Genomic DNA, 22,966 nt, shown 5'->3' with positions numbered 1-22,966 from the left:
TGAGTCTTTGGTTTTCTTCACTCTCCTTTGCTCCAGACAGGAAGAAACCAATAGTTGTATCTTAAATGGCTGATTAAAAGCTTTTAAGACCCCTGATGCTACTCACCAAAGTAGGACTTTGTCTTTATGAACTATGTTGTGCCAGTTGACATAGATGTCCCCCAAGTCTATGTCCTTCACCTCTGAGCCTAGGAACTTCGTCCCACGAGGTGCTGGGTTATGTCGAAGAAGTTGCCCTGACTGTGGCTTTTCTGTGCTCTTGTCTCTGTTAATGTATAAGCAGCACCCTACCCCCTTAGTCTTGATCCAGACCTCATGTATAGCAGTTACTTTCCATCTTGTATTCACCCTGTGTGTGTTTTCTTTCCCTAAATGGGCCATGAAGCCCTTTAAGACAGGAATTAAAACAGATGTTTATTTTGTATTCCCCACAGCAGCTAGTCCAATGGTGGGCTCACTATGCACATTAAAAAGGGGTTGAATGAATGCATGTGTGCATCGTGTTTGGTGCTTTCGACTCTGAAAGAAAAGCTGTAATCATTCTCAACTCACTAGCCAGGATAATTAACACTGGTCTCACGTGGTGACTGGCAGAGCTTCGGCATCCTAGGAGTGCTGAGGCTGTATTTCCCAGGCTGTTCTCCTCGTCCCCACTGAGAATTCCAATCATAGCAAGGCCAAAGCTACAACACACACACAGGAGTATCTCCTGTGTTTCTAAATAAGAGGATTTTATAGAAATTGATCCTGGTGACTTAACATTTCCAGTCATGTCAGGTAGAATTAATTGTCTTTATTCCTAAACTCAAAACAAGAAAGACAGGTATATACCCAAAAGACTGAATGCTGGGACTGAAACAGATACTTGTACACCAATGTTTTTGCAGTATTACTGACAACAGCCAAAAGGTGGAAACAACCCAAGTGTCCACCAACAGATGAGCGGATGAACAAAATGTGGCCTATCCATGCGATGAAATTGTTATTCAATCATAGAGAGAAATAAAGCTCTGATCCATGCTACAACATGAACGAAGCTCGGAAACATTGTCCTAAGTGAAATAAGGCCGACACAAAAGGACAAAGATTGGGTGATCCCGCTTATATGAAATCTCTGGGAGAGGCAAATGCATAGAAACAGAAAGTGGATCAGAGGCTACGGGAGGCTGGAGGGAGGGGAAATGGAGAGCTAGTACTGACAGGGTACAGAGCTCCTGTTTGGGGTGATGACAGTCTAGAAATAGCAGTGATGGGTGCAAGAAAAAATTTTTTTTCTCTTTTAGTTGGGAAACTAAAATTTATTCAATTAAAGAAAAAAAAAAAGACCCAGAACTCAATAGGAAAGTCAAACAACATAAAGAGCTCACAGAAAAACATATTGAAAGCATATGAAAAATGCTCAGCCTCACTTTCAACAAAATGCAAATTTAATTGCACTGAACTATGATGTTTCACCTATCAGACTGACAGGGATACAAAAGTTTGGCAGCGTGCTAAGGCGGTAAAGGCGGCGCCAAACAGGCCTGTTTGTACATTGCTGGCAGGGATATAGCTCAGTTCAGCCTCACTGGGGGACAGTGTGGCATTATCTATCCAGATGACAAGTGCAAATACCCTCGGAACCAGCACTTTTATGATGGAACGTTATGTCCAAAGTTACTCGTGGTACTTAGGGATGATGGGAAATATTGCAGGTGAGAGACAAAGGCCAGAGGAGACTTGCCGCTGTATGCTCTCTTGTAGTTTTTACGTTTTGTTCTAAGTGAATGTACTGCCTACTTGGGAAATATGCAAAATTTTAAAAATCAGAAAAATTTTAAGTCTAAGTTGATGAAAAACTTTAAAAACAAACACAAATGACTGAACCAGGAGGCCACATTCAAGCATTATCACTTGCTGACGTGGCTAAAACTTGGGGGACTAGATCCCCTGAATTTTTTAGGATAGTCCTGATTAGATATAATCTTATCTTTTTAAAATAAAGGTAATATTTTAAATGCAAAACTAAATTGCAATTTAACTTTTATGCCGTTGTGTATTTATATGAATGCATGATCGGGGAGGGGATCCTTCATCTAAATACATGAGCCTGATTTTTCCTTAAAAAATGTGATCTCAATAATGATTATATTCTGAATGAAATGGCTCATTCCCAGTATTGTAATTTAGTATAATCTTTTTTATACTAAATTATACTAGGGAATCCTGGAAAAACTGGCCTGGATTACCCAAGATAGTGAATTTGTTCAATAAATTTCATCAAGAGGTTAATGCAATGAATAGATGCACGTATCAAGAATGGAAACACTCAAATACGTACCACATTATTGCAAAATGTGTCCAAAATAGTGTTGGAAAGGCCATTGGTATAGGTCATAGAAAGAAGAATCATTGATAAGTGGGGAAGAGTTGAACAGAGAAACCACTGTTTCCTTGCAAGTTCATTTCTAGAACAAGATCCAGAAAGAAACTGACCCTGACCAAACTCACAACACATTAAGAGGAACTATACTCCAGCCTGCATCTCTCTCTCAATCTCTCTTTTTCTCTCACTGTCTCTGCACACATGTTCACATGCACACATCCCCCACCGGTCAAGGATAAGCTCGAGCGATCCCTCCTCTGAAATCTAACTCTGCTGTAATTCGCTCCTCTAAGCAACCATCAGTTTAGGTTGATGCCCTCATTACTGCCTACTTCTAACTGAACATGTGAATATACATCTGTCGCCCTGACTATACTGAGTTCCTGGGAGGCAGGCATTGTTTCATTCATCTCTTCTTCAGGGTCTGGCCCCTTCTTGTTGTTGGGTGCCATGCAGCTCATAGTGACCCTATAGGACAGAGTAGATCTGCCCCATAGGGTTTCCTAGCCTGTAATCTTTACGGGAGCAGATCATCAGGTCTTTTCTCCTACAGAGTGCCTGGTGGGTTCAAACAGCTGACCCTTCTGTTAGCAGTTGTGCACTTAACCACTGCACCACCAAAGCTCCATGTCTGGTCCTTAGTAGGGACTTAATAAATCTTTGCTGAATGGAAGAGAATCTAAACTCAAAACAAATTTTTTCCAGTTCAGTATAACTATGGGAGGACCAGGTAGAAATGACTTCAAATCTGAGCATCACTTAAAATTCCTTTGTGTGTAAACGGCCCACAGGTCTTGCAGTAGGGTACTGCTGTCTTATAGCCCTTATTGTAGTGACTAGATTTTGCATCATGATGATACTTGGGGAATTTTAAGTTGTTCAGCCTCAAATCACATAATAGCAGTTCGTTGGTAACTTGTTCCCCTGTTGGTAAAATAGTAAATCTCTATTTCTGGCTCATTTTCATTTTGCAAATTCCGTGTCTGGAAACTTAGCTAGTTCTGGGACAGTAGGTTGCAGGCGGGGGAGAAGGAAGGAGGAACAGCACCTGCAATAAAACCATTCAGCTGAGGTCACGGTCCCCTTTTTACCACCTTATGGAATCCAAGAGAATGGGTGGGTGCAGTCTACATGTCATGTGATCCAATAATAAGTAGGTGCTTTCATTTAGTTTTTTTTTTTTCATTTACAAGATGACTAAGCAGAATAAACCCTTCATTCTCTGTCAATAAAATTGATTTGTTTGTTATGAGGATTTGAAGGAGCCCTCGTGGCACAGTGGTTAAGCACTCAACTGCTAACCGAAAGGTGGGTGATTTGAACCCACCAGCCACTCCATGGGACAAAGATATATCAATCTGCTTTCATAAAGATTACAGCCTTGGAAACCCTATAGGGCAGTTCTACTGTGTCCTACAGGGTCCCTGTGAGTTGGAATTGACTCAACAGCAACAGGTTATGAGGATTCCTGCTCTGCTTTTAACCTACACACTTTCTAGGGATTTCTCTTGTGAATAGGATCTATAGAATTAGATGGGCCTTTCGTGACAGGTCAAAGGACAAGATATTGCCACTGCCCTCAGCTGTGCAATCCAGGATCGCAGGAAGGATTATGGGGAACAAGCCCTCTCCAGACAAACACTGTATGCAGTACCCCTTCTAAAATCCCAGAGGCTAAAGCCACGACCGGAAAACTTGGCCGAGATCCTCCATGTATGGAAAGTTATACCTCCCTGGGACCCTCACCCTTAGCTCCTCTCCATAACAAGCATCACATTTAGAATTAGTTGTCTAGTTTACTGTCTTCCTTGCTTTGTCTTAGCACCTTGCATCTTCTGTAGTGCCTATCACAAGTATAATGAACGGCCCTCTTACCTGTGTAAGCCTGTCTTCCCTGTTAGAATGGCAGCTCTTGAGGATAGCCACCACATCTGTTGTGTTCACTGCGGTTTCCCCAGTGCCTCACACAGGGATGGTGCCTGGCATTTCTAAGGGGCTGCAGCATTTTTGCCTGGATAGATGACTGTGCTAACCAGCCAGACCAGCGCCCTTGATTATGCGCATTACACAACTAAGAAAGCATTGAGCCTGAGTGCGAGCAATAAATAGCATTTTACATGGTAAAATAAGTAACCCAAATCACTCCTTATATTACAGTAGAGAACAAATAACTATCTGTATTGATATTTATAAAATAATATCCCTTCTTTCTGCCAATGTTAATCCACATTGCTGTCAGAAGAAGCAAAGTGGCCTTGCTTGTATAAGGCCTAAACCAACTCTAAGGCAGAGCTGAAGTTCTATAGCACGTAATTCGCCTCTCCTACAAGCCTCCTTATTGTACCCTTACTTCCTAGCCCCCAAACCACTTGCATTCTGTTCTGCGTTCTCTAACCAATTCCTGTATATTTTACACAGCATATTTTTTATTCTTACTCATAAGTGCTTCCAAATAATTTCTTTTCTGTCTCCCAAAGCTATTCATATAGTAGAAACTCAGTGCTTTAGGAACCAATTCATTTATCCTACATCCCAGTCTACCTTCTGGGTAAGAGGTGCTGAACATCACCATTCTGCCAGCTAAGAGGTTCAGTGACCTATAATCCCGTTTTTACCTGGACATTTCTAATAAAGTAAATGACAGATACCATAATATAAGAAAATGGTTTTATTCCTAATTTTTAGTTCCCATACAGTTTACAAATACACGTTTACTCTGATAATACAGCTTTGCAACTAGCAAAGCAGTTGAGCTAACACCCATAAATACAGGCGGGGAGACAATTAACATCCGCTAATGTTTCTCTACATAAACTATTAATGTCATTTTTTTAAACAGTTGCAAATAGGCTACATAATATAGGTGGGCAAAAAGGCAAATCAGTGAATCTCTAGAAACACTAAATGTATAATAAACAGTGCATATTATCAACATTTACATGATTCACATCAAAATGATGACATCCTAAAACGTATTCCTTTTAAAGGATAGATTTATCAATAAAATATTACATATCTTTTAATACTCTGGTACAATACTTCTTCATATACTGCAGGAAAATCAAATGTAGGTCTAGTCATCAGCTTAATAAAGGATCCTTTTTCATTAGCTTTTATTAATAAAAGTATCACAATTAGGTCATAAATAACAGGCAAAATTATTAATTACATGTTTTGAGGTTTAGGATGAAAACTTGTAAAAATTAGTTTTGATATACAGCAAGTTATACAACACACAAAAACCAACTGTTTAATATTTTTGCCTTGTGTGAACTGCCCATAGTGAGAAACGAACAAACTTTTTAGTGATGGAAGATATGACAAACTTATTATTTTGGAACTTATTTTTCAAGAGGAAGAGGGAAAAGGATTTCAACAAAACTAAGGGCTAACACAGATCCTAATAAAGATTTTTTCTGGAAATCAGGGAGGCCATGTGCCTGCTAGATAAAACTTCATTCTCCTGACAACATACAGAAAACAAAAATGGCAGCGGGCTTGGACTTAGGTCTACAGTCTAACATTTGCCTTAGGGACTCATAATCAACAAAACACTTCACAATCGCATCCCTTTCCACGTTCCCCTGAACCAGAAATACCCGCAGGATGTTAAATAAGTTCTAAAATCCCCAGTAAAAGACCCCTAAAGATAACCGTGACCATTTTCTTGGCTCTACCAAAGCAATGAGACTGCAAAGAATACCGAGACGCAGGATATTCACACATCCGTTTTCTCACTCCCAATTAGCCACATCTGACAAGTTCCTGGCTTGAATGGGAGAGATGACCGTGACTTTCAAGAGGGCCATGCACTGATTATGAGGTGTCTTTTTTTTTTTTTAAAAAACACTATTAAGACACTGAAATTTGGCTTATTTCTTTATTCATTTTACCTCAATACCCTGCATCAGATCATAATCTTCACTGAATACTCAGCCAGCTGTGGGCTACTACACACACTTAAAGTCCACCAACAACCCAGAGTGACTCCCTGGCTGCCAATTCCAGATACGTATCTGTCACAACTCTTCTCCAGGTAGCCTGATTCACCCATCACTGACTGCTCTGGCCCTGGGCCCTTCCACATCCTCATCAACCACCTCCTTGGAACATTCATTGCCACTATCTTTATCTTTAAACCATTACCTTGAGCTCCTCCCATCTTCACAGCTGCTCCGCCTGATCCCATCCATGTAATCTCCTCAGAAAACCTGCAAGTCACCTTTTCCCAAACCCACTAGGCACACCTGAGCACACTAGGGACCATCAGAAATCTTGTCTTGGCAGAAGTTTATATAACAACATGATTGTTTGCTTACTTAACCCATTAAAACCCACTGGTCGAGTAGTAGTGACTCTACAGGACAGGACAGAATTGCCCCATAGGGTTTCCAAGGAGTGGCTGGTGGATTCAAACTGCCAACCTTTTGGTTAGTAGCTTGAGCTCTTAACCACTATGCCACCAGGGCTCCTTGCTTACTTTGTGGAGGGGAATCTAAATTAAATCAATGTCCTGTAACAAATACAGCTGGCCCAGATCAGGCATTTCAGTTCCAAGTGCAAAAACAACTGACCTTAAGCTACAGTCACAGATGTTAATGCAATAGATGTATTTGAAGCAAAACCTTGTATGCTGGTGAAAGACTCTGCCCCCGAAGTCCAGAGCCAAAGCACTACCACAACACTGAGGCAAAAGTGGGGAGCTATTCGATGTGACGATGCAGTAAAACAAGGCTTTCGTCAGATGCTCGTGACAAATACTGAACTGGGATCTCTTTCTTTACAGGCTTGACAAGAAGACAGCAGTCATTTACATTCCCCTAATTACCTTCTCTGAAGCAATTCTAAGTTCACTGGAGAGTGGTGGGGGAGGGCCAGAGAGGAAGGAGGAGATCAGTGTGCATTTTGTCAGTGAAAAAGGCAGCCATGGCTCTCCGCAAGGAAGCTAAAGACCTCAGAGAAGAACTACCAGGGCTGGGCCTAGTCCTCCTTTCAGGAACCAAAGCGAGACAGATCTGAGTAGGAGACCAGAATAACTGAATAGCAAAGTTGCTGTAGCAATTTATTATCTTTACAAAGACAACCAATGATACCTTAATTGAAATACACTCACTGAATCATGATTCAAGACACAGGTCAAAAAGGGATGTCTTTGGAAAAGGCACTTAAGGTCAAACATTAGGAAATACTACTGCTTGGTTAAAACAAAAATGAGCTACTGCTGATTAAATTGGGTTAGAGGCCAGCCTGACTGGACACCAGGGGCACTAGAGAGTGACATATTCACGCCACTCTGCGGGGACCGTGGTGATGGGTGGTTCTGCTTTCGTATGCTCTGTCCCCCTAAACACATCTATCCTTATAAGACCAGTTTTCCCAGGTGATAGTTCAAAAAATAGGGTCAGAGCTAGCACAACTGTTTCAGGAAGCCTCTTCAAGGCCCTCTATTCCTCAGACTGACTTGCAGCTTACACGTTATCGTAAGCAGCTTTAGTTTCCCGGTGTCACTAGCAGCTTCTACTTTTGCTACCTCTAGTTTTTCCATGGCACTGATAATAGCAGTCTGTTATACTGGGGCACCCAGTAGACCACATGTCCCTTGTGGAGTGCCCTCCTCTTGAACCTGGTCTGGGCCTGACCATAGAAGTGATACAGTGGCAGTTCCAGGCCTATGTCTTAAGAAGGCCTGGCCACTTCTGCTTCTGCACTCTTGGGAGCTCTGAGCTGCCATGTAAGAGGCCCAATTGCTGGAGAGGCCACGTGGAGGAGAAACCCTGAGAACTACACACAGAGAGTGAAAGAAGCCTTCCTGTCCCAGCGTCTCAGCCAACCTGCCAGCCACATGAGTGCCTACCAGCCAGACTAGCAGAAGAACAGCTCAGCTGAGCCCAGCCCAGATTGAAGAATAATAAGCAAAAAAAAAAAAAAGTAGTTGTTTGAAGCCACAAGTTTTGGAGTGGTCTGTCAGCAACAACTGATAACCAAAACACTGGTCATTCAAAGATGCCATTTTTCTAAACATAAGACAGTTACTCAATGCAAAGGAAATGTGGCCAATGTTTTCCTACCACAACCTTCACAGTTAACAGGCTGAATGGTAGTTGGTCATCTGCTAAGAAGAAAAACACCTCTTACCCTAATGTATACGTTTCCATGATTTTTTAATAGCAATGCAGAAGTAGACAGTCAACTTCTGACAGTCTGGGGCACTGGCTTAAATATCATTTAGCCTAAAGAAAGAGGCCATCAAAATGAATTATCCTCCACAGGATAACTGATGGTAAATGAAACTGTTCCCACTTCTCTAGGATATTGTTACTCAATTCTCCCACACCATTTCTCCTCTTACAAGTGCCCTATCATCCCCAATAAAGGAAAAAAAAAAAATCGTTAAGGTTATAAAAAGAAAAAATGCTGATAACTAGAATTTGAATCATCATCATCTGCAAAATATAGAGAACGATTCAACTGCTTCCTCAATTTAAAACAAAATTCTATAAAATAGAACACTGTCTACATTGTAGAGATGATTTCTTCTTATTTGAGAAAACGAGTAATTGGAAATCTGGTACTGTTGAGTTAGAGTACAGTGGTCTTTAAATGGTTTCAAATTTTGCTTATCAAAAGGTAGTCAACCACGTAATAATGCAAACCTTCCAAATTCAAATTCACTCTTCACATAAGCTTTCTTGCATCTTTTCTTGATCTTTTTTGAGAGAGGGTGAAAGTCCGTCTCTGGGGAAGAAATAAGTGACAATTTTTAAGGAATGTAAATCTAAACACTCAGCCAAGTATTAAGCTACTTTAAAGTAGATGTAAAGCTTTTAAGTGTACTACCCATTGAAATGGGAATTTCAACATGAGATACTGATTATCGTTACAACATCCATCGCACCCCTGGGACACTAATAAAGGGGATTGACAGGGAGGAAAAGTACCAGGGAGATGAACTCCCAACAACGGAGCTGGAGGATGTACAGCTGATGCAGTTGGAGGCCAGGGAGTCCAGCACCCCGAGTCACACAGTAGGTCGGAGGCCAACTGGGCCAAGAATGTGGGCGTCCTGCCTCCTAACCATCAGGGCCATGTCTCGATGCTTCCCAGAGCCAGAGCCCTGCAGATTATCTCTCAGCCCAGCTCAGTTCACCCACTCTGATAAAAATTGCTGGATGGATGACACCTGCCCTTCATCACCAACATCAACCATTTCTCAGTGGTAAGTGTTCATCTTGCCCCTTGCAGAATTAATTCCGCGTGTGATCTAACGCTTAATGAATTCTAAAGTAAATCCAGCCTGGAAAAAGAAGTGCAGGGACAGGAAATAAGCTGGTTTGTAAAACTTAATTATGGTACACTTTGCTGAAACAATTTATTTGCCTTGCTTAAAAAAAAAGCCACAGTTCATAGAAACAATTAAGCAACAGAGCATTTAGCACTTAAATACCTATTCCTGTGCTGAAGTTTTAGCAGGTCTTCTCATCTGAAACTTTTCTGCTGCTGCATCAGACCCACGTTTTCATAGACTCTGGCATTATCTTCTCTCATTCTGAAAAGAAAAGAAGGCATATTTACAGAAATGCAGACCATGCTGTTTAAACTCACATATTTATAAAGCACATCCTATAAATTCTTTGGGGACCAGACATGGTTCAGACATAGTTCCCGCCCCAAGAAGCTGACATTCTAAAAGGGAGATAAGGCATAAGTTTACAGCATAATAAAATTATGAACTTAAAAGTGTAATCAGTCTTGAGTCACTCAGCTCTCTGGGATTTGGAGAAAAGCAAGCTCTTTTCCAAGTGGGCCAAGCAAGGGAAGCCTATAGAATGATGCATTTGAGATAGACATTAAAGGATGTAGGATGTGTATAAATAGAAAGAACTAGTATTAATGTCAAGTCCATTGTCAATGAGTTGAATCCCAACTCACAGCAACCCTATAGGACAGAGCAGAACTGCCCCAAAGGGTTTCCAAGGTTGTAAACCTTTAGGGAAGCAGACGGCCACATCTTTCTCCTGCAGAATGGCTGGTGGGTTTGGACCAATGACCTTTCGGTTAGCAGCTGAGCCCTTAACCACTGAGCCACCAGGGCTCCTTAATATCAAGTCAGGGGATCTGAATAGGCAGAAGCTGCAAAAAGCCAAGCACAGGGGCAGTCAGCAGTGACTATAGATGCCTTTAGCTTCAGCTCAGGCAACAGGAAGGAGAATGGGGAACATGAAGCTGTGGTTTGGGATCTTAGGATGGAGGGCCAGTGCATTAAATGAGCCCAGATTCTTTTTGGCTGAGCAGGACGAGGATATCAACAGCTGTGGGAGACTGTCAGGAGGCACCCAGGTTATTCTGGGCCTGTACCCTCCAAAGGGGACGGCAGGAATGATGAGGCAGAAAGCCTGCTGGTCACAGGCATGCCATTGGTAGGAAGGGAGTCCTCAGGGCTGACCCTATTGCGCTAACATGTGGGGAAAGCTCTCTGGCAAGGAGTCAGAGCCATGAGTTTCTGGTTCCTTGGCAAATGCCTACAGCTGGCAATTTAAAATACCAACTCTCCCAGTCAGCCCACTGGGAAAGAACAAAGCAGGCAGAGGAAGGGGCACACTGGTGGAGAGAATACTTCGGGTTTATAATTTCATTTCAATGTTAAATAGGAAGTGAGTGTAAATACAAGCCTCATATATGCGATCTAAACTGTTTATACAGAATATTAAAGTCAGCGGAGGTTTAAAAATCCACATCAGAAGCAAATAGATGTAAGACTCTTAGGGGAAAATAAAAAGTAAATGTTATGCTAGAGAGTGACTTTACAATATATAGAAAAGTTGTGCCTTACAATTGCTATTCCCATAATCGATTTAACAAACGTTTTCCTAGCATGTTTTAGTTTAAACAAGGAGTCTGCAAAGTTTTTCTGCGAAGACCAGATAATAAACATTCTCAGCTCTTCAGGGCACATGTGGTATCTGTCATATATTCTTCTTTGTTGCTGTTTTTTTTTTTTTTTTTTTTTTACAACCTTTGAAAAATCATTCTTAGTTCATGGGCCAAACAAAAACAGGCCCCGGCTCAGATTTGGCCTGCAGACTGTAGTTCGCTGACCCCTGGTTTAAATGCCCAAAGTAGACTTCTGTTGACTACTAGAAAATTAGCAGATCAGGGTTATGTTGACCCGTTAATGGTCAATTTACTTATATTTCACAAATAGTCTTAACACATCACAGGGGGTGTTATCTCTGCAACAACTCTCTTAATTTTCCATGAAAAGAAAAATTAAATTCTTCTTGGAGACCCACTGATTGTTGGTTGTTGTTGTTGTTAGGTGCCACTGGGTCGTTTTTGACTCACAGCACCCCATGTGACACAGCAGAGCTGTAACCTTCACTGAAGCAGATCTCCAGGTCTTTCTCCCGGATAATCCTAGGTAGTGTGGCAATGAGCCTTCAGTTTAGGTAAATTAAAATTTAGCTTAGATAGCAGCATCAGCACAATCCAGAGAAAGTGCTAGTCTTGACACACTAATCGGATGACAACAATGAGCACCAATGAAATGCACACGCTACGAGCACTGGTTTTGTGTTTAAGCCTGTCTGTAGAACCATGTTCAGGTAAAAAAGCATCGCTTTCACTACTACTTACTCTGTACAGGATGGTGTTGGGGTACAAGGTGGAAGGGGACTCTGATCTCCACTGGTCTGGTCCGCTAGGGAATACTTAATATTTGTATATTCATGCCCTTTCCTCTTGCTTTTCTGAAAGTTGAAGATCACATATAAGGACATGTGAGGTTTTTTTTACAAGAATAAAGAAGCAAAAAAAAAAAGAGAGACAGATAGATAGATGGGTATTGACATGATGTGCAATGGTGGGAAAATTCACCTTCTCAGTGTAAATACACCGTATGGGTGAGAAGTACTTTTGAACCATCTAACGCCAAAGCTCAGAGTCACGCATTAACGGTTTACTATTCCCGAGCTAACAGAGCATTCACGTTGTCTTTGCCACGTTAGCATTACCATCTCATCATTTCTGCAACACATCAGCGGTTTTCAGGTAAACAGGTGGGAAAGGAGATCCAGAGATAAATTCACTTCAAGTAGAAATGGCACACAGGTCTATAGGATGCTGGTGCTCTTAGCAGGATTTTTCAAACTTTATTCTTGGCTCTAATGGTACTCTGAAAATTTTTTGCAAAAAAAAAACCCCATGGGAATGTAAACTCATCTCAGATACAGAGTGAACTGCATTTGGTAGGGCTCCCAGTTAGCTGATTTTTATCACCCTTCTCTGCTCCTAAATTTACCTAGAAACAACCAGTTCTGAAAATCTAATCCATCAAGTTATCATTATATAATGTTCCCTTCATTATAGGATTGCTCAGAAAATGGCAAATACTGCGAAGAATATCCTTATCGGTGGAGAACTTTCGCTCCTGCTGGTGCAAGGGCAATGGTACCATCACTTTGGTGAGCAATTACTACTACTAGTTAGTATCTAGTAAAAATGAAAAGACACATATCCTACAACCCTGAACGCATCTACTTCTTGAGAAACTCTTGCACATAAACCTCAAAGGCCTGTAAGAGGGTGTCCAGTGGAAAACGAATGAATGTGATATGTTAATATCATGAAAAGATACACAACAGAGAAGAGGTACAACAAAAAAATGCACATATATCTCAAAACAGATTTCACAGACAATGTCGACTGGAAAAAAGGCAAATTGCAGAATAATGAAACAGTATGATACCATTTGGATAAACATAAAATAATGTTATGTATCAGTTACAGATATCTGTATTTGGACTTTGAAATACAAAAAGAGACCAGAAGGCTAGTTATTATCTTGGGGCGAAGGGGGTGGAGATGGGGGATGGAGCAGGCGATGGGCATCAAAGGGAACCTCAGCTGGATGTTACACTTTATTTCTTTTATAAAAGAAAAGAGTGGAAGGAAATGCGGCAAAACAAAATGGTCAATATTGGGTTGTTGTTGCTAAAACGAGCCCTGGTGGTGCAGTGATTAAGCAGTCAGCTGCTAACCAAAAGGTCAGCGGTTTCAGCCCACCAGCCACTCCACGGGAGAAAGATGTGGAAGTCTGCTCGCATAAAGATTTACAGCCTCGGAAACCCTATCAGGAGTTCCTCCCTGTCCTGTAAGGTTCTATGACTTACAACTGACTCGACGGCAACAGGTGTTTGGTTGGTGTTGCTAGGTGCTGTCCAGTCAGATTTTCAACTCATAGCAACCCCGTGTGACAAGAGTAGATCTGCCCTGTAAGGTTTCCTAGGCCGTGACTTTTACAGGAGCAAATCACCTGGTCTTTCTCCTGTGGAGCCACTAGGTGGATTTGAGCCACCAACCTTTTGGTTAGCAGCCAAGCACTTAACCGTTGCACCACCAGGTCTCCTTAATTATGGGTTGTGGTACTGTATTTTTTTTTTTTTTTAAGTTTTCCAAAAGAAGTTCTAAAACATAAAATAAATTTAGGAATAGATAAGAGTGATGGTCAAACAGCATGATGAATGTAATCAACGTCACTCAACTGTACATGTGAAAACTGCTGGAATGGCATTTGTTACACACATATTTAACACAGTTTTTAAAAAACTGTATCAAACCATGTGATAACTCAGTATTAAAGCTATCTGTATTAAGCTCCCCAAAGAAACAAAAACATAAAAGAAATTTAAATCCATCAGTAAGGTGTCTTCTTCTTCCCCTCACTCAAAACCCACCAAAAACAACAGCTAATCAACAGTGGAAAATCTCATTACCCATAAAACAAGGGGACACTCTACTCCAGTTTACAAACTGTAAAGCATCTCTGCCATAATACTGGAGAGATGGGTGGGACAGAGGGAGGAAGCTGAGAACTGACGCGTGACCACTCAGATTTCAAACAGGAAACAGAACCTGGAAAGTAAAAGGCTATTGGCCCCTGTTAAAGTGATGACACCTAGGGGTGTGGGTGGGCAACTGTACCATCTCGCAACCATCCGTGATAAAGAATCATATGGGTCTCCCAGCAGAAAAAGCAAGTCACATATAGGGGTTATAATCAAACTAACTTTAGACTTTAACACAACCACCTCATTCTAAAAAAAATCCCACGGGACAGAAAAATGGCCCGAGAATCTTACACCCTGCTAAATTATTCTTTAGATATAAAACCAATGATCAGATATTTCCAAGCATGCAAAAACAATAAAATCCAACTAATAGAGGTAAATCAACATCAAAATAAAGAATTCAGAGAAATAGAAATCATGATAAAAGTAATAGTAGTAAGCATTGATTTAAATATAATGCTAACACTACAATCAAAATAGAAATAACAAGAATGCTGATATACTGTGAAAAATGTAATCGAGGTCACGGAACAGTATGTGTAGAAATTGTTAAATGAGAACCTAATTTCCTGGGTAAACTTTCACCAAAAAAAAAAAACAATAAAATGTTAAAAAATAATAATAATAAATATAATGCTAACACTGAACTGTGGGGATGATAGCTAAAAATTTCATAAATCATATGAAAAATCAGATGTTAAAAGACAAATGTGTGAATTCTCTTTCACAGAATTAAATGGATATCAGTTTTAATGATATTTTCTGAGTACTTACTTTGTGCCAGGCACTGTTTTGAATATATTATCTCATTTTAATCCTCATAACAACCTTTTGAAATAGATACTGTATTAATCCTATTTTATGGAGGAAGTATACAATTTCTGGGTCATGCCCTTAAAAAAGGGGTTGGCCAACTAATGGCCTATGGGACAAATGGAGCCCGAAGCCTGTTTTGCATAGCCTGTGAAAGAGGAAGACAAGCAACAGAGAATGACGTGGCCTGCAAAGCCTAAAATAGTATCTAGACCTTCACAGATGATGCCTTGTTGACCCCAGCATTAATGAGACAGCTGCTTGCCCCCCACTACCTTGTGCTGTCTGCAGCCAAAACATCCTGAAGGACAGCAGCGCTACAAGACACAATGTACCTGCGTCCCTGGACGTCCCTGTGGAGGAAGGGCCATAAAACTCCCTCACCCTCAAATCATCTGCCAGTTCAGACTTTCACATGGGAGAGAAATAAACTTTTATCTTGTTTAAGCCACTATTCTTTAGCCTCTGTTAAAAAGCAGCCAAACCAATTAACGAATAAAGCAGTGAACTTACAGTCTAGCGAAGGAGTTGCAAAAAAGACATCCAAAGAGAAAATGTTTTGTTTAGTCCACAGAGTATTTTACTTTTTTAAAACAACTGTTTTTAAAAAATTTGGAGATTTCAGTAATAAATTGGCTCAAAAAATAATGAATATCACTTGTAAGTACTGTGCTCCTTTAAAAAAAATCCCAATATGAGGCCGAACAGTCAACAATGACTTCAAAACAAAGATGAGAAGGTAAGGGGGCAGGGAAACTAGGTTAATGGAAACGGAAGAGTCAGAAAGGAAATAATGAGAATGTTCACGTAGTGTGAAGAATGCAGCCAGCCTCACTGAACAACTTGTGTAGACATTGTTGGATGGGAACCTAAATTGTTCAACTTTTTTTTTTTAAATCTGGAGAACTCATATTCAAGATAAAAATTAGTTTTTAAAGTAACTTGCTTATATGTGAGGATATGAATTTTCGAGGAAAACCCTTGGGAATATCCACTTCTGAATGGTGCCCATACATTTTTAGCACTGAAATCTTGGCTTCTATATAAGAAGCATTCTTTAAAAAAAAGGATAATTATATATTAATATTAAATAGGAGAATTGGCAGAGAACATTACTTATTTTAAAGTTTATTCTAAAGTTTAAAACTTTTAACTCATTATTTGACATAAAAATAAAAATACATAGTGACTAAAAATTGCAAAGTAAACCTGCTCTTTTACTCTATACTTCCTTGAAAATCAAAATCAGTATTTCTCTCTGAAGTGATTTAAAAAGGGGAATTTTCTAATGAGGAATAACTGAGACCAAAGAGACAGGTATTATTTCAAGGAACCAAAGTAGTCCAAAGAAAAGCGTAAAACTGCTGGAGAAGCTTTTTAGCTGACTTAGGACAAACAAGAAATAAAATTGACTCACAAACCAGACAAGCTTGTCTTACAGTCCTGTGGCAGCCCAGGCTGTCCTACAGAGTTTTTTTTATAGGTTGTTTTGTTTTGCGTTGGGTGGTTGGCGGGCAATGTGTTTCTGAGACCTAGAAAATAATCTGAAATTGATTTACCCACCACCTGCGTTCAGTGACATAGCATTGCTACCAAGCCTTTAGCAATGTTTGTAATAAATCTTAGGGCCTTGCCAATTGATGCACAGCCCGGTCGAGAGGAGGGACCACCATGATGAGACTCTAAAATCCTCTGGTATTAAATATCTTTCCATGTGAAAATAACTGATCGCATCCTTAAAGCTGAAGTTACAAAAAGCCCACCGCAGGAAGACGGAGTAAAAGAGAAAGCTCTTGCCTAGGTTACGGAGCAAGGAGACTGCTGAGACTACTTGTCCAGTGTGCTGTGGGATCAAATGACAGCATCAGATACTATGACTCCTTCCACACCTGATCACAAACCTGTCTGACTCTACTTCTCTCCACCTCTGTGCCCTCCACCCACTCTGCCCAAGCCATAGTCTGTTCTCACCCACACCACGGTGACTGCCTCCTCTCTGTCCCCTGCAGCTGCTCAACCAGGTGCCAACCCATTCTTCCCTCTCAAGCCAGGGCCATGTTTGTAAATGGGGACCATTTATGTCACTCCCCTACTTAATACTCTACTAAACGAAAGTACTTACTTTACCATGCGGTCAGGTAGCAGGTTCCTATGTGGGATCCAACAGTGCAATGAAGAAAACTATGTATTACAGAATCTCACTTTTTAAAAGAAATCATCTCTGTTAGCCTACACATTTTTAAAGAATCAGAAGGCCCATATAGCAGACAGTTAATGGTGCTTAGGATGGTGCTGGTACATACTGGCACCAAAAATATACTGGCTGAATGAATGAATGCAAGTGCTCTTAGGACTGGGATTACAGGGGCGTTCACTTACTCTATTCTATGTTCTGTGACACGTAAATTAGGAACATGTTTTGCTTTTGCCAAAAAAAAAAAAGGAGAGGACAGCAATAAAGACTTTTTCTTTTTAAAGTAGTTTCTAAATCAGAGTTAGGGTCAGAGAGACCATATATGGCCATGAGAAGGTCTAAGGTGCTATTAAGGGTTGGGAGGAGAAGACCCTAAATTGTCCAAAACAAGAATCAAAACCAAAGCTGGAAAGTGAAATGAAGATGGCTTTCTCTCCAGCTTTTCAAAGCCAGACTACATGGCGTGCTTCAGCTTGGACATTTCTCAGCCTGCAGCAACTGGCCTGCATTCTCCCTGCATGTATTAGGGGTCCTTCTCTTTAGGCAGCTTCATGCTTAGACTACTCCTGGTCCCAATTAAGTACAGCTGAAAGACAAACGTTAAATAACCTACAGTAAGAAACTAAATGTTTCCTAGCCCTCTCATAACACTGACAATCATAAATACGCAGATCTAGAGCACTGAAGTTCAAATCTGGTAGCTTGTTAATTATGTAACCTTACACCTCTATATATACACGGCTTCTGCAGATGTTTTTGTATAATGAAACCATGTAATTATTTTTGTGTGGACTGAGGACCTACTGAACCAATTAACAGGTACCTTACTTTGGCTCACCAAGCCTTGATAATGTGGCTGCCATTCTGCTAGGATGAGAATCTTTCAGTTAGGTGGCAGGTCCCATTTTGAGAAGCTGAGTTATTTGGAAGGCAATAAACAGGATAAAGCAGGCAAACGTCACTGATGTTTATACACTACCCCATCTGCAGCATAGCAAAATGTGGCGGGAGGACGGGGGTAAGCGGAGCTCCCCAAAAGAGCAGCTCTCCTCATTTCCCTTGTCTCAGAGTATTCCTAATTAACTCAGCTTTGTGTCTGGTATGAATAGCTTCGAATGGAAGGGCTCCAATTCTACATTCTTCATCACGCATGGCTTATTAAAATTGAAATTTCACTGTTTCCAACTAGACCACATTGGCGGTTCAAACTGCTATTAGAGTGAGGCATTCATTTTAAGAGATGGAATCAGGATAAATGTGGCCTGGATCAAAGCTGGAACAGGCTGGGAACTTGGAGGCTTTGCGTTCTAAGCCGGCCATGCAAGCCTGGGAAAATCATACCCTTTCTGCATGGCAGTTCTCCAACCTGCCCATCAAGGATGATAACATGGAGCCCCTCCCTGAGTTCTTGCGGCCTGAAACTCAGAACTGTGAAGTAGTAGATAATTACAGTTTCTAGAGAGGGCCCTCCTGGCTGGGACCTTCTTTCCCATTCCCAAGTAAAGATAGCCGTCTACCAGACCATGCCCTCCTGCTCAAAACGAGGGCAGTGAAGGGTGACCTGGGCTACATGTGCTCTCTTATGGCACAGACGAGCAGCCCCCCAGGCTTGCACCTGTTCTTCTTCGATCCTGCGCTGTAGTGTTTCAATATAGTGCTGGACAGCCATATAGATGAACCGGTATTGTGCTTCTGTCTGGACCATCCCTGACCTCTGAGACCGCACCATCTGGATGGTTTTGGGAACATCGATGTCACAGTCGACGCCTACAACGCAAACCACAGGAAGCATCAGGGGAAACTGCAGAGCCAGGATGAGGCTGTTTAAGGCACAACTTTTAGCAGACTCAGAAATAAGGTGGATTTAGTCTTTAACGTTCTAACAGAACATGTTCCAAGAGCTACAGCACTGGGCTTCAGACCAGCGATCCCAGAAGGTGCCAGGAGAAAGGTCAGAGGTCAGGATTCCTGCACTCTCTAACTGCCCTCCTCCACTTCCAGCAAGGATTAGGAAGCTGAGTAGAGACCACCACTGCACGTTCAACAAAAGGCCAGAGCTCCCAGGCTTCGTTCATCTGATGCCAAGAGTTCAAACAGCATCACGTCTGTTCTCTGCCAAACATACTGAAAGTTGAAGTCTTCAGCCCAGATTTGGGTGAAAATTTCTTAACATTGAAATTCTCTTCCCCAGGCTATTTTCACCAGCACTTTCCTTCCATAATCTAAAAACAGGAGCTGTAGCTTCTTGCCCTCCAAAGGACCTACCTTTCTCTCTGATGATGTCAATGAGGATATCAATCACAATGAATGTCCCTGTTCGGCCAATTCCAGCACTGTGGGCACAAGGACAAAAAGCAGTGATGACAGACCTATTTACAGAGGTTTTACACTCAAAACCAAGCTATGAGTATTAACAGAAACAATGTTTGAAAATTTATATTTTATAAATATATTTGAAAATACACCAGCAAAGAATTTAGGATTTTGGGATCAGCCAAACCTGCAACTAGAGCTAAGCTTCTCTGGCACAAGTTCCTTAACCTCTCTGACTCTCAGTTTCCTTATCTGTAAAATGGGGATGACAGCACACACCTGACAGGACTGTTGTGAGGAACAAATATGAACAATGAATGAAAAACACTGAGCTCAGAGACTGGCACACAGCAAGTGCTCGACAGCCCCTGTTGCCGTCAAGTTGATTCTGACTCATAGAGACCCTACAGGACAGAGCAAAACCGCCCACAGGGTTTCCAAGGCTGTAACCTTTATGGAGGCAGACTGCCACATCTTTCTCCTGCAGAACCACTGATGGGTTTGAGTTGCCGACCTTTTGGTTAGCAGCCAAGCACCTACCCACTGTGCCACCAGGGCTCTTCAAGTGCTCAATAGAGAAAGTCTAAAAACACTGTTGCCGTGGAGTTGACCCTGGCTCATGGTGACCCCACGTGTGGCAGAGGAGAACTGTGCTCCACAGGGTTTTCAATGGCTGGTTTTGGGGGAAGTAGATCACCAGGCCTTTCTTGGGCGGCACCTCTGGGTGGACCCCAATCTCCAAACTCTCAATTAGCAGAGGTCAAAACAAATTGCCTGGAACACTCTGTATCACTGAGGGACTCCTCAATAGATAACTTAAAAAAAAAAACTGAACCAAGCAAGATTCACACACATCTCCTTGCCCAACATACGAATGAGATTTAAGAAACCAAACTCTCGCCAGTATAGCCAGGATGCGCAAATGGGCACCAGCAGGCCAATAACCCTGATGTGAGCCACGATTGCAGTGTCCATTGAAGTCCTGGGTGAGAAGCAGTCCAAGCAAACAAGTGTAGTGACAGGGGGAAAATGTAAATGATTTCCATGGTAGAAGAGGATAGACTCACAATCAAAGGGATAAATCCTAAATTACTATATTAAAAAAGAAAACCAAGCAAAAAATGCTAGATTAGGGATGCTTGAGGACTGTATCTTGAGACTATAGACTGTCTCTCCCCCTGGCCTGGGAGCCCTGTAGGATCTATGAGAAATATACTTTGGGGTCACGATGTCCCTTAATGCAGTTTATCCTCAAATACAATGAATTTTCTCCTACAGTTGAAGAGCTGAGGGTAGGGGTGATAAAAACAAGCCCCAGGTGGTAGGGGACGGGGTTGGCTACAGCCCAGAGAGGCATAGGGGCTGGTTACCTGCAGTGAACCACCACAGGCCCCGCATCCATGATGCTCTCCTGCTTGTGGTGCACCTCCTCCAAGAAGTCCAGCACACCCCCGGGGTCACTGGGCACGCCATGGTCCGGCCAGGTCCGAAAGTGGTATTGCCAGACGGTTCTCTCCGTATTGCCCTGGAGTAGAACCAAGAAAGGCCAGAAACGAATTAAATAAACCAAGGGATGAGGAATCGCCCAGTTATGATCTTTCCTGGAGCCTACATGAACCCACGGAGCTAGCAGGCACAGAATCTCCTCAGGCTCCTGTGAAAAGCCCTCCTCAGGAGCTTCTCAGAGCTCTCCCTGGTGGCTCTGGCTGAGCTCTGCTGGGGGCACCTCTCTGCCTCTGTCAGAAAACCCAAGACGCTTCTTAATGGCAACTTGTTCTTCAGGAAACTCATCTATCTGAGTCATCCCTAGTGGGTAATGCCCCCATTCCTCCTCATCTAGGTGCCTACAGCCCACTCTGGGAGGCGCCCACCAGACGAGAACACAGGTATTCTCTCAAGACACTTGATCCTCTTTGTCTTTTTACACCCAACGTGCTCCCCACCCCATACACACTTATCATATTATCCTTATACTTTAAACTTCTGTTTAGTATAAAGTAGGTAAGAAGACTCTGTAATTAGATGGTTAGATTTTGGCTCAAATCCCAGCACTCACACTCACTATGGACCTTGGGCATCTCTAAGCCTCAACTTCTTCATCTGCAAAATGGGAATAATACTACTGCTCTCATGGCACCATTGTGAGGATTAAATGAGGTCACTCAAGAGCACAGCCAGTGCTCAGCAAACAGCAAGCCACTCAGCACACTGTAGCTATTGTGAGGACAGTGATAATAAAGGTCACAATGGCACCAAGACAGCAAAAATCAAAGAGTATTATGTTCCTGGGTCTGCCCAGATAGGTAATTGTGGCAGCACCACTCACTGCTACATCTTCTTCCTCTGTAGCTGGAGACAATGCACGCTAAGTAACATCATTTGAAAAAGGAGTTTTAAAAAAAAAAGGTCACTATACCAGCATCCACACCAGTGACCTTTAGGTTACAAGGTGCACCTCCAAGGAACCTGAACCACAATTAAGATCTTTCCCTGAATTGTGTGGATTTAGATTCGCTGATGTCACGAAACAAATTTCCTGGATGTTATCGAGTAACCTAAAGACCAGGCAGCTACACGGGTAACAGAAAGGACAGTCGGGAAGGAGAAATCTGGCCCTGTCTCACTGTGCCTCTCTGTTCCTCGGCCTTGGTACGTGGTCACTGAGGTCTCTGCCTGACTCCTTCCCAGGAGGCCATGAGGAATGAGATCACGGGACGCACTCCAGAACAAACGTAGAACAGTATGCAAAAAGCGGGTAATATGCCATCAGCAGTTCTGGAGAAACTGTCGTTCCCATGTTAACACCCGCATCCAGGGTGCAAATCACAAACTCAATACCCACGTCTCCCCAACATGAGACTTAGAAATCTGAGTGAGAACGTGGGTAGTTTATCACTACAGTGAAGAAAAATCTACCTGCTGCTCAAACATCTGATAATGACAGGATGGGCAGTTCATCACTAAAACTGAAGAAAAATCTATCTGGACCCTTTGTCCAATGGCCTCTAAATTCTGCACTCATTTCTGCTTAGCAGCTGCATTTTTCCAGTTCTTCTCAGTCTCTCGGACAGACTAAGCCTCTGCCCCCTCCCCGTCATCACTAGAGCCGCACCCTTCTGAAAGCGGAAATCCAAACATTCCACTCTGGACAGCAACCGCACAGACTCCCAGCTCGCTGTCATCCCCCTGCCCCTTGGGGCTCACCACGGCTGCCCACTCCTCCCTCCACTTCCCGCCAGCACCCTCTCACCCTCACTTCCCTCCTCAGCCAGCTCAGAGCCCATGCACTGTCGTGACACTCACTCTCCATAGCTACCTCTACTCCCTCGGCCCCCTCTCCATCCACGGCACCCACCTGCCAAAGCCCGAACCCTGGACGAACCCAGCCACCACTCTCTCTGTTCTGTACCAAGGAACAGAGTGTCCTTGGAGGGA

At 42.2% G+C, this 22,966-nt stretch overlaps 1 protein-coding gene across 2 annotated transcripts in view; it reads right to left on the bottom strand.

Moving 5' to 3' along the window:
- Positions 1–5,018: 5,018 nt before the first annotated feature.
- The window catches only part of PTPN11 (protein tyrosine phosphatase non-receptor type 11), a 71,974-nt gene continuing 54,026 nt past the window's right edge, over positions 5,019–22,966 (bottom strand). Inside the window, exons 11-16 of one of the 2 annotated variants that reach the window (XM_023539330.2) lie at positions 20,902–21,068; positions 19,484–19,551; positions 18,834–18,985; positions 11,999–12,111; positions 9,810–9,911; positions 5,019–9,100 (exon numbers count right to left, since the gene is read on the bottom strand). In XM_023539330.2, the coding sequence (XP_023395098.1) occupies positions 9,842–9,911; positions 11,999–12,111; positions 18,834–18,985; positions 19,484–19,551; positions 20,902–21,068 (570 nt within the window). In that variant the 3' untranslated portion in view covers positions 5,019–9,100; positions 9,810–9,841. The remainder of the gene's footprint in view (positions 9,101–9,809; positions 9,912–11,998; positions 12,112–18,833; positions 18,986–19,483; positions 19,552–20,901; positions 21,069–22,966) is intronic. The other variant, XM_023539331.2, reaches the window with a different exon arrangement.

The sequence above is a fragment of the Loxodonta africana genome, chromosome 19, assembly GCF_030014295.1.
Source record: "Loxodonta africana isolate mLoxAfr1 chromosome 19, mLoxAfr1.hap2, whole genome shotgun sequence".
Taxonomy (NCBI): domain Eukaryota; kingdom Metazoa; phylum Chordata; class Mammalia; order Proboscidea; family Elephantidae; genus Loxodonta; species Loxodonta africana.
Note: the sequence above shows the minus strand (reverse complement) of the source record. Positions and strands in the feature narration are given on the sequence as shown.